The 12,786-nt window shown below is 47.4% G+C and overlaps 1 protein-coding gene across 1 annotated transcript in view; it reads right to left on the bottom strand.

Annotated features, from left to right (window-relative positions):
• ABCA13 (ATP binding cassette subfamily A member 13) overlaps positions 1-12,786 on the bottom strand; it is a 301,396-nt gene that overhangs the window by 15,763 nt on the left and 272,847 nt on the right. Inside the window, 1 exon segment of the mRNA XM_049714700.1 lies at positions 10,471-10,563. Coding sequence (XP_049570657.1) covers positions 10,471-10,563 — 93 coding nt within the window.

Here is a 12,786-nt window from a genome sequence, read left to right on the forward strand (position 1 = left end):
TTACAAGTTCATGCATTTTTCTCTGAGTGCACACACACCCCTAAATTTTTTTTTTCACCCCTAAATTTTAAGCTAACTGAACCCAGAGTAAATAAACTTCCCAAACTCCAATCTTGAATTATTTGAAAACGGAAAGATCGTTCTGACCTAAGAGAAATCCATTTCCTTGGCGAGGCTGGGTCTTCTCGTGCTGAGACCGTGTTGAGAATCAGAATTCGCCATCCCGTGGTGCACGCTGAGCTTTGGAGGCATGTTTTCGCTGTCTGCATTGCACGTTAGTTCTTGGCTGGCCGGGGTGCATCAGGGCTGAGTCTGGCTACCCCGCAGAGAAGTGACAGGAAGATACTGCCAAGGCTGTGGCAGCAATTAGGGCTGAGTCACGCACCTGATGGTTCCTGTTAATGGGGACACTGAGTAAGACAGAGCCTGTTGCTAAAAGCAGCCAACGGAGGATGAATAACACAGAAGCTTCTGAGAGAAAAGCAGGTTTCACCCCGTCCAGAGATCAGTGGGATCGGAATGGAAGTCTTTATCAAAGGGGTTGATTGCTGTTATTAGTAGTTGTTCATTAAGCTGGACAGACCCCAAATGCTCCACAGCCTCCTCTGATTGCTCTTTCTAAGGCCAGTCGGAGAACCTGGAAGAAGATAGCGTTTAGTAAAGACCCCCCGTGCACTCTGGACTTTACATTCATTCACTCATTTATTTATTTGCTCAACAAATACCCTGAGCACATGTCATGTATCGGGCACTGTCCCAAATGTCAGACATCCAGTAATAAACAGAAACAGAGGGCTACCCTCAGGAGGTTTATATTCCATTGGGAAGAAGTTGAAAATAATCAGGTAAACACACCGATGCTGGGTTTCACATGTCAGAGGACGTCTGTTCAGATTTACAGATGAGTGACAGAAAACCCGAAGCAGCAGGATATGAACAAGCCTATAGTCTGAGGTCAGCCAGTGCAGAGGGGTAAGGCCTTCCTCTGGCCCATTCTGTCCCATTGCTCTGCGCACAGGCCTCCACTGCTGAGGTTGCTTCATCTCTAGCCTCACATTTGCATTCAGGTCGGAAGGAAGGAAGGAAGGAAGGAAGGGAGGGGCAGGAAAAGTGTGTGCCCTTTCCTACAAAGTCATATCCTTGAAGTTTCTGGCACCTCTTCTATTATCTCTGTGCCCACACGTAGCGGTTGGTCGTGAGAGCTGGAAAATGCATTCTTATTTCCAGGTGGCCGTGATGCCAGCTAACCTCCAGGGGCTCTTCTGCTGCTATGGGCGGGTGGACTAGATACTGGAGACCCCTCTGGAGTGGTGACTGTTGAGAGAACTGAGGGAAAAAACCACGCATTCATCTCGGGAAAAAAGGACATCACGGCCTCAGGTGGGAAAATGACTGGTGTATCCGTCTACTTCTCTTCACAGTATTACAAAATATGTATGACTGTCCCCATTAAGAGAAAGAAACAGCTTTCAGAAATGTGAAAGAACTTTTACAAGGTCCTAGAGGTGGTGTTACAAGTTTGACTCTAAATCTCAGCTGTCTCATCCAAGGGGGTCGGCCTGTGTTTCAGGAAGAGGGGCGTCTGTTTTCTCAGTAGACGCAACAGAAGAAGGGTCCACTCCCCTGCTGCAGCGCTTTGTCGATCCATCAGTTTGGGGTCAGGTGAGCGGGGATGACAGCTGTAGTATGAAAGGGATAAGGAACTCAGGAGTCGAGGATTGAGTTTGAAAACTGCTTCTTTCAATTGTAACTCTGTGTTCTGAGCCAACCGCCTAAATTATTTAGGTCTGAGTTTCTTTAGGGTGAAGTGGGTAAACTCACAGCTATCACATTGTAAGGATTAAATGAGATAATGCACAAAAAGCACCTGGCAAATGGCCTGAGTTTGGTAACCTTTCAATAGATGTAAGAGCACGGATGAGGGCCCCGACCTGTCACATCCGTGTTCACAAACAGTGATGCAAAGGTGTGAAGAGCCTGTCTATCCTCTCCCTCTGTCTCCCAAGAGTCAGCCGTCACCACCAGCTTTAGGTTTCTTTCCCTGGCTCCTGCCAGGGCAAAGGGCACAGGGCAGAACACAGAGCAGTTTCTTCCTTATGAAGCCCCCAGGCAGCTCCTGGAGCTCACAGAGACATGTCTCCGCTCCCCCCCACCCCAGCCATCCTGGCGCCCTGATTTCTCCCCGACAGCCCCATCTTCCATCTCCCAGACCCGAGGGTTAGTGACCATGATGGCTCCTCCCTCCCCGACTCCCCAGACCAGCTGGCTGTAAAGCTCTATTCTATTGTTCTGCAAAGCCCCCACCAATGCTTTCTTCCCCTCACGCCCTGTCCCCAGCCGACTCCAGTCCCTCTTAATTAACCTCCAGCTAAAGAACAAGAATCGCCTTTTAATTGCCATTCCTGCTCCTGTTTCTCATTCCTTCCCTTTGTTCCCTAACGTTTCACCCCAGCATTTAAGTCTTCCTTGGTTTAACCCCAAAGACTGTCTTCAAGTGGATGCCCCGCTATTCACCCTGGGCCTGTGTGACAGTCCAGCTCTTGTCAAACTCGATTTGTGCTGTTTACCTCCAGGTCTCTCCCAGCACCAGAAACGCATGCATAGTTGAGTCACCTCCCATGAATACACTTGGTTGAAATGCCTCCTCTTCCACGAAGCCACCCCACCAATCCATCACTTAAAACACTGGGCTAGTGTTGTCTCCTCCTAACCCCTACTGGGTGCAGCACTTACAGTCTCTTGTATAATTTCTGATTTGTTCTTTAGGGTTCATGCCTTATTCATCTCTCCAGCTCAACACCCTGTGACTACACAGACACCCCAAAACATTTGATGACTATTGCATCACACAGCGTTTTGTTCACCAAATCACCACAGCGTGTTGTGTTTACGTTTCTGTGTATGCATGTCCGTCTGACACCAGACTTACTGACTCGGGGGAACCACACCTGCGTTGGGCTCCTGAGACAGGCCCTCAGCAAATGTGCGTGAATGAAAAGGAATCACGATGTGAGTCTGAATCCAGGGAGAAATCTCTCATCACTTCCGTTCCCCATCTTCACTGTGGGTGAGAAGCAGTCTGTTCGTTCTTGAAGGAAAATACAAGAAAATGACAGCACGGTGCCCCCTTTGGTAAAGTGACTGCTCTGGATGACGTCACTCATGAGCTGAATGCCCAAGACCAGAGGCATCCACCCAAAATGCCCAGCAGGAGAAGAGCATACAGATCAGAAACGCTTAGGGCAACACTGACCATGTTCACGCAACGCGGTGTCATGAAGGCAAACGTGATGACGAATTCCACGGGTCAGCCAGGTGTCCACATGCTGAGGAGAGCTATCTCCTTTCTGAGGAGTAAAAGAAATACACCTGATAAATAAGCAAATTGCTCCCTCAAAAATAGAGACAAAGGAAGTGAAGAATGATAAATAAATAAATATTTTGTGAGACCCCACTGAGGCATCTCTCAGCTTAGGAACATGTTAAGTGAGTGGGTGTCAGAAACTTAGTGACAATGAGAACACAGAAACACCGCCAAGAGGAAGATCAACAGGGGAGAGCAACTGGCCCAGATGTGGTTGTAGACCGGGCAGGGTCTGCATCCGTACACGTCTGCACAGCCCCAGGATGCACCCCAGCGGGAAGCAGGCTGGGTGTGAGGTGACCGTCCTGGGGACCCTGGGAATGACACTCAACCTTTCCAGTCTTATTTTCTGTGCCTGTAAAAAGGGGTCATAACGATGGCTACTGGGTTGGTGGTCATGAGGAATAAGCTACCTGATACGTGTAGAACACTCAGGACTGGTGTCTGGAACGCACTATATAGGTGTCATCTCATGCTAGATAATCTACACACAGTACTTACTCCAGGAGGGAAGAGAGCATGTAACCAATGGCTACCAGATAAAGGGTGAGACCTGGGACTCATAGGAGAAGGGCTGCTCCATAGGCTGTGGAAGTGAGAATGGAAAACAGGAGTGACTCCTGGGAAGGGGCCCGATCACCGAGGAGAGGGGGTCTGGGACTGCAGGTTATGGTTGCGCTCTACAAATTTCAGAGAAGACAACTTCCTTAGCCTGGGCAAAAGGGGGAGGGACGCGTTCCCAAATTTCTTGAGCCTGAAGGGGTCACCCAGGGGCACTGGCACCTCTCCTGTTCCGACTGGAAATGGGGAAAGGAAAGCCGCAGACGGCGTCCAGGCTCCAGAGCCACTGAGCACAGGCAGTGGAGGCTGGGGCGGGGGAGGCTTAGGGGAGGGCAGGTCCTCCAGGAGGAAGGAAGACGTCATCATGGGGGGATCCGGCCGAGTGCGGAGAAGGACGGAGTGAGAACGCAGCTGAGGAGGGTCTGAGAGGAGCTCACAGTGGCAAGAGGCCTGCGGTGGAACAGGGCAGGGACCACATCGCACATCACAAGGTTGACACAGAGGCCGGAGGGCTCAGGGTTGGGGGAGATAGGGGGCGTGGAAGGGGAGAAAATGCCACTCTCCCCAGAGAGACCACGCCTCGGAAATTCCCTACTCTAGACGCTGTCTGTCCTTCTGGCCAACCAGTTCCCACTTTTAGACAAATCGGGATGGGACGCCGTCTGAAGCTGGGATGAGCAGGACGCAGCCCCGAGCCAGAGCCAGGAAAAGTCCCTTAGTAACTCCCAGGAACTGAAATCTAGCATTGGCTTCTTTCCTGAAATGATAAAGTATGACTCCATGATTATCAAACTTGAACTTGGCTGGTTCTTTGTTTATGAACACAAAGAACATTTAAAAATATATTAGAATGCCAACTCTACGGTTAAACACAGTGTTTAATTATTTACAGCTGTCACTTAAGACACCTTAAGAAGTTAAAAGAAGACAGTCTTGAAGTTGAGGAAAAAAAAAATAGGACGGCCAATTAGGAAAGGAGTGAATTTAGAGCCTGGCAACATTAGCCCTCCTGGGGGATCAAAGCCTAAACACTTCAGGACCCTGTGCATCCTCTTTGGAATAGTTCTCCTGGGTTCCCTGGGCCCAGGGGTCCAGGGCCAGCTGCTGCTGACCCCAGGCTCCATCCCTGAGACAGTAAGGATGCCTGAGCACAGAGCCATCCTGGGGCGGACAGAGGACAGAGGCTGTGCTCTCCAGGAGCGTAGGGTCTAATTGGAACCAGGCAGGATTGGCACAGACAGACCTCCTGGCAGGGAGGATGCAGTTACCTGCCAAAGAAGAGGACAGGTTGTCGCCGTGAGGAGAAAACAAGGAAGGGAAGTGCGGAGCCTTGGAGAGGCCATGGGTTCCCCCACAAGGAAGGAGGACGGTGCTGGCAGCTTGGCGGGGATGCAGTCACGGCTGGGAGGTGTCTGAGAGAGGCTGCAAGTGCGAGACAATGAGGCAAGGGAGAGATATTCAGAGGAGGTGGGGGGCATCCTCGTGACCCCAACCTGTCAACTTCCCAGTGCCCTCCAGGCCCGCGGGCTCCTGGGTGTCATTTCTTACATCTGAGCTGGGACCAGACTGAGGTTGGAAGGAGAGGAAGATGCTTTTCTCACTCAGACCCTGAAACTTCTGCAAAATGAGGTCACCCAGGGCCCAGGGGATCAGCTTGTGGGATGAAATGCCCCATGTGTGGAGCTGGCCCCTCTTCAGGCCTGTTCCCAGTTCCTCCCATTCACTGTCCCTCCCCTGCCAGCCCGGAGAGCCGAGCAGGAATTCAGTGCCCTCCTAACCAGATTTACTCAGAGACTTCCCTACATCCTCCAACCAAACCTCCCCGCCGCCAGATGCCACGGTTGGTACTTCTCCTGTGATGCATACCTATTAGGCCTGTGACACCACAGGTGATGTGAGCCTCGCTCCCCAGGTGACGGGCACCCAATGGGAGAGACCCCATAGGACCAACTGATCCCTCCTCACTGGGCTCATGCATGGCCCCTCCTCTCAGGAGCTCTGACGAACTCTTCGGTCCAATCATCTCCTGATAGGGTGGCCTTACACACCTCACATTTCCTACAAATGCAGTTAATGGAGCCCGGAGGGCGGGGGCAGTCTGGGTGGGCAGCAGGATGCTGGGCTGTGATGCTCAGAAAGGAGTAGGGGAAGGGACTCGCGTCCTTTGGAGGAACATTCTCTGATGGGGGAGGATGAGTGGGTTGCCCTTTGGGCCCAGGAAAGGAATTCAAACGAGCAAAGGTGGAAGGAAAAGAATCAGGGCACTGAGAGTCGAGAGTGGATGAAAAGCACCCGAGAAGAGGGAGTGCAGCCCGGGATGGCCTGGACCTGGTCTCGCCTGCAGGCTGGGGGTGACATGGCGGCTCTGAGGTCTGGGAGGCACCTGTCTCCCCTGCACCGTCTCCGGGGCTGTGCCGGCCCAGCGGATGGGGCAGGGAGGGCAGGGCCTGTGCTCTCCTTCTGTGTCTCTTGTTCTGTCTGTTTACCTCTCCTACACCCTGCCCACATGCTCTTCCTCCCTTCCTACTTCTGTGGCTCTTGGTTTTACCCATCTCTGCATCTGTTTCCCCTCTCGCCCCACCTGGAAGATGGATTCTGTGCCCAGTTGAAACGGAGCAGGACTCTATGGTCCTTTCCCACCGTGTCCTCCACCTGCCTTTTGTCTGGGGAAAAACTTTAACCAAAGAGTAAGTTTAATCAGAGAAGTGAGAAAATGCAGAAACCAAGGAAAACAGTCCAACAAGACTAAACAATAATAGTTTAGTCATTAGGCAAAATCAAGGACCTTTAGTTGCTCCTCAAGGGCTACAGATAATATTCTGAGCCATGTCCTGTGAGCTGTCTTGTAGATACTGAAACCCCCAGCAGATGGAAGAAGTGAACTGCATGATGACCAGACTGTAGCCATGACATGAGCCGCCACAATTCCGAGAACTGGCCTCAAAGAAATGGGAACAAACCAACCCTGGAACTGAAGACTAACTGTCCTTAAAACGATCAGGATGACGCTGATCAGACCACCGATGACCAATTTCAAGGTGACTGTCACAGCTGACTGCTGTTTCTGCACATAGCCCCCTCCCTCTGTCTATAAAAGCTCTTGCCCACTGGTTGTCACTGGCGGGGAGTCAGCCTTTGGACAGGAGCCCACCCTGCCCCTCCCCAGGATGCTGGCCTCTGAAATAAAGCAAACCTTCCTTTCCACCAACCTTGCTTCTTTGCTGGCTTTTGAGCGGCGAGCAGCCAGACCCCACTCTGGGTTGCACAGTGAGCTGTTATTCCAGTGGGGCCCCTGGCTGCCATCAGCATTGCGTTTTCTGGGATTTTCCTGAGGGTTTCTAGTGGCTGATGATGGGTCCAGACCAGCACTGGGATTCGGAAGCTGAACAGGGGCTAAACCTTCACTACCTCCTGGCTCCCCACTCTTCTGTCTCTCTCTGTGGGCTCTCCTGCACCTGCCCTCGTGGTTAGGGGGGTCCCAAGGACACACCCCGGCATCGCCCCTCTACAGGGTTTCTGCAGCTCCCGCCCTCAGCTCCCGCTTCAGACCATGTCTCCTGACCCAGGCAGGACCCAGCCCAGCCACCTCCATGTCTCCACAGGGAAACCCCTAACTCAGGTCTGAGCCCAACCTCAGGTCCATCTCTCAAACATCGCTTCATCCTGAGTTCTCTCCTCAGAGCCCCCCCACCCCCGCTCTCTCTTCTTCATTCTCTCCTCACTCTTTTCACATTCCCTCCGTCCCCAAATCACGGGATCACCCTGGACTCTCCTCCTCGGCTGCTGCCTTTGCTGACATGCTCAGCATCACACTGTCTGGACTCGGGGCTCAGGAACACTCATTTCCACGGCTTCATCCTGGCTTTCATCGTCTCTCACAAAACCCATCACAGAAGCTCTCTCTGACCCCCCTATATCCTGACTCTCTCTGGGGGCACAGCGGGATGGGTCACTCGGGTCAAACTGCCTGTGGCAGTAACAGCAGCAGGCACCCCAGCATGACCGGAGCAGGGCCCTCTTTTAAGTTCTCTCACATGCATGTGGTCCTCACAACAACCATCCCACAGCTGGAGGGACTGAGACCCAGACACCCTGTGACAGGCTCCATCCAGGGGCAGCCAGACCAGGCCTTCATCCGCCAGGGATCCCCCTGCAGGAACCCAGTGGGGCCTCCACAAAATGGTCCAAATCGTACCTCTGGACTCATCACCCAAGGTCACAGCAGACACCGGGCAAGAAACCTCCTTCTGCCCCTGTAACAAGCCTGCTCACGTAGTCAGGGCAACAAGGCTGGAAGCCAGGAAGCTGGTCCCCTGTCTGCTTCACCACCCTCAGGGCAAGCGAGCACAGGGACTGCGGGCCTCAGGGATGTTCGGGGATGCTGGCAGAAGGGCAGGGACCGGGTGGAGGGAGGAGCTTCTTGCAGCCCCCCACACCCCAGGGATGGAAGTGGGCACCACGTTGATGACCCCCAGGTTTAGGAGTCCAGCGTTCCATAAAAATGATCAATCCCGTGTTCTCCATCTCAATATTATGGAAAGACATGTAGTCAGTTTGTCATAGGAAAATACCAACTTTACAAACTATTTTTAAATGTATTAAGTTCAAGGTTCCAGTGACTAACCCACAAGCCATCTGTTAACAGAATTCTATGGTACACATTGCTATGTTCAAATTGGATAACCAGCAGGGACCTACTGTAGAGCACAGGGAGCTCTGCTCAATGTTATGTAACAACCTCGGAGGGAAAAGAATTTGAAAAGGAATGGATACATGTATATGCATAACTGAAAAAAAAATGTATCCTAGGGGGGAAAAAAGAATTCTACGGTTCATATTTACTAACGATCCATCCTCACCCTTATTACACATGATCAGACCTAAAACTCAGAGGCAGACGAGAGCGATGAGCACACAGACCAGAGCAGCAAGAGGATGCACCTCCCCACAGCCTCCCCTCCCCCGCCCCTTCCAGAGACGTCGGCAAACCTCTTGAAAGGCAAGTAGCTGAACTCAGACATACGTCACCTGATGATCAGGCAAGGGCTATAAAACTTTATGTGAGCATTCATAAAGGCGAGGGAGCGTGAAATATTATTTTCCTTTTGATGACCCTCATTAAAGGTGAGCAGAGCACATGTTGAGAACAGTTTCCAGCGGGTTTATCTGATGAAGGATTGACATGAAGCGACAGTGAGCATGACCAACCAGCAGCGCCCGGCTCTCAGCTGCTGGAAAATTGTCGTCCACTCCCCAACGCGGCGTCTCCATCCAAACATTCATGGTATTTTCTCCATAAAATAAAAATATTTCAACCTAATATATATATGAATTTAACAAATCTCTACTTGGGAATTCTTACTTTAAAAACATTGAATAACTGAAAATGAAAAGAGATGTATCAACATATATGAATAAATTATATCAAAAGGAACAGATTAAACAACAAATTTAAAAGAAATTAGAGGCATACCTTGGAGATACTGCAGGTTCCATTCCAGACCACCACAACACAGCAAATATCGCAATTAAGGGAGTGACACAATACTTTTGGTTTCCTGGTGCATATTAAGTTATGTTTATACTATACTGTCTTCTAATAAGTGTGCAATAACATTATGTCTAAAAAAAGGTACATAGCTTAATTTAAAACAATACTTTGTTGCTAAAAAATGCAAACTGTCATCTGAGCCTTCAGTGAGTCATAATCTTTTTGCTGGTGGAGGGTTTGAAATATTGCAAGAATTACCAAAATGTGACACAGAGACAGAATATGAGCAAATGCTATTAGAAAAATGGTGCCAACAGACTTGTTCAATGCAGGGTGGCCACAAACCTTCAACTTGTAGAAAATACAGTATCTGTGAAGTGCAATGAAAGCAAAGCACAATAATACATGGTATGCCTTGTAAACTCTGAAAATAGCTTAGGCAACACTGAATTAAAATAAAAAAGTTATACGGGGACACAAAAACACTCATACAACTTGATAACAAAATCATTATGATTCCAAAAGGTAAATGGAAAAAAAAGACAATTAACCAGGAAGAAATCTAAGCGATTAAAGCATGCTAAGTCTCTAGTCTATTAGTTGAACTAAGAAGCAACCACAAGGACCGTCTTTCACCCTCTTGAATCAATGGGGGCCTTTCTCCAGGTGCAGCACTGGCTACTGACCCGCTCTGGGTGAGGAATATGTCAGAACAATCTTTCTACGTGGTATTTTGTATCAATGAGGATACTTTTGGTCCTTGTTTCACCTTGATTGTGTAATGGTATTTCCAACCCTCCCAGTGTCACCGCAATGACAGCATGTGTCTTCATGGGCAGAAGACAGTAAGACCTTGGTCGGGTGGTGGGGGAAGCTGGGCTCTGCAGAGCTGATGATGGGCACTCCTGGTGATGGTGTTTCACACACAAACATGCCCCTCCCCTCTCAGCCTCCATCTCCCCTTCTGTGCCCCTGAGGTGCCTGGACCTCCGGTTATAACCGCATCCAGCTACTAATTCACAGGAAACATTTAAGTGGAAAGATGGCAACGCACCTGTTTTTGATGTGCTGTGGGGAACCCAGGCACTGGAAGCTGTCATGGACCATGATGGCAAGTCTCGGGCACATGGCCCCACACTCCTCCATGCTGGGGAGACAAGACCCAGGGGTGAGCCATGGCCCCAGGCACAGGGCTTGAATCAACCGTGAGATGAGCAAGGAGACAGATACACCATTACTGAAAAGCAGCTAATTTCCCATAGAGGGACCTCACGAAACCCAAAGAAGTACTTTGGAAATGGATAAGACTTTATTTAGGTGGCCAATTACACAACTAACAAAATATTAGTAGCCTTTCCATATACTAGGAAGACCAGTTACAAAATATGTAGGAGAGAACCTTTAAGCAATAATCCAAAAGAGCAAAATAGATCAGAATGACCATCATAAAAAATGTGAAAGTCTTATGGAAAGAAAGATTTACTAATGGACCTAAATGAAATCTTGAATCAATGGAAAGATGTGTCAGAAAAAGGGAAAAGAATGAACATGTTTTAAATGGGAACTTATTATAGTATAAAAATTATTGTAAGATAAATTTGTAAGTTTAAAATATAAGTATAAATATAAAATAAATTTTGTATACAATATAAATAAAAATCATATTTTAATGCAGTATGTAATACATAAATAATAAATAATACAGTATATAGTACAAAATAAATAGCATTGTAATTTGTAACTATAATTTAGCTTGTAATATAATTTAATATTATGTTGATATAAAGTATTCTATCAAGACTTATAATTTACAATTTTATTATTATAAGTATGTAAAAGTATAATACAAATTATAAGAAGGATTTAGTATAATATTGATCAAAATTTTAAGCTTATCACTCCCCATAAGAAAAATTAAGAGGCAGAAGAAGGTCACACAAGAAGAGAAGTGAAAGAAGACTCACCCCAGAAAATATTAATATTTTCTTAAATAATTAAAGTGAGACAGTATGCTAAGGAATTACAAGACAGGTCACTGGAACAAGATAAGACAGTGCAGATGAGACATTAGTATTTTAAATACATAGGTGACCAGAGGATGGAAACATTCTAAGCGGAAGAGTAATGGAAGAAACTGCAAAGGAAAAGTTTGATGTACTTGACAATGCAAAACTACAAGCTTCTTTTTTTTTTTTTTTTACGTCTTTATTGGAGTATAATTGCTTTACAATTGTGTGTTAGTTTCTGCTTTATAACAAAGTGAATCAGTTATACATATACATATGTTCCCATATCTCTTCCCTCTTGCGTCTCCCTCCCTCCCACCCTCCCTATCCCACTCCTCCAGGCGGTCACAAAACACCGAACTGATCTCCCTGTGCTATGCGGCTGCTTCCCACTAGCTATCTACCTTACGTTTGGTAGTGTATATATGTCCATGCCTCTCTTTCACTTTGTCACAGCTTACCCTTCCCCCTCTCCATATCCTCAAGTCCATTCTCTAGTAGGTCTGTGTCTTTATTCCTGTCTTACCCCTAGGTTCTTCATGACATTTTTTTTCTTAAATTCCATATACATACATATATATATATATATATGTGTGTGTGTGTTAGCATATGGTCTTTTTCTTTCTGACTTCACTCTGTATGACAAACTCTAGGTCTATCCACCTCATTACAAATAGCTTAATCTCATTACAAATAGCTTAATTTCATTTCATTTTATGGCTGAGTAATATTCCATTGTATATATGTGCCACATCTTCTTTATCCATTCATCCGATGATGGACACTTAGGTTGTTTCCATGTCCTGACTATTGTAAATAGAGCTGCAATGAACATTTTGGTACATGACTCTTTTTGAATTATGGTTTTCTCAGGGTATATGCCCAGTAGTGGGATTGCTGGGTCATATGGTAGTTCTATTTGTAGTTTTTTAAGGAACCACCATACTGTTCTCCATAGTGGCTGTACCAATTCACATTCTCACCAGCAGCACAAGAGTGTTCCCTTTTCTCCACACCCTCTCCAGCATTTATTGTTTCTAGATTTTTTGATGATGGCCATTCTGACAAGCTTCTAATAAGTGTGTCAAAATACAGCAAATTAACATTAAAAAAAACTGCAACAAACACAATGGGTAATATTTGATGTACTTATTATAAAGAACTCATATATATTAGCATAAAATAAACAAAAATTCAAGAGAGGAAAAGGGGTAAATAACATATAGAAAATTTCCCCCCAAAAAATATTCATAGGTAATAAACATACCAATAAATTACAAACTTAAGCAGCAAATAAGCCATCTTAAAACTATTTTCTAGCCAGGCAGGCATTTGTCATGTATGCCAGTGTGTGTTGCAGAGAA

The sequence above is a fragment of the Orcinus orca genome, chromosome 9, assembly GCF_937001465.1.
Source record: "Orcinus orca chromosome 9, mOrcOrc1.1, whole genome shotgun sequence".
NCBI classification, from domain to species: Eukaryota; Metazoa; Chordata; class Mammalia; order Artiodactyla; family Delphinidae; genus Orcinus; species Orcinus orca.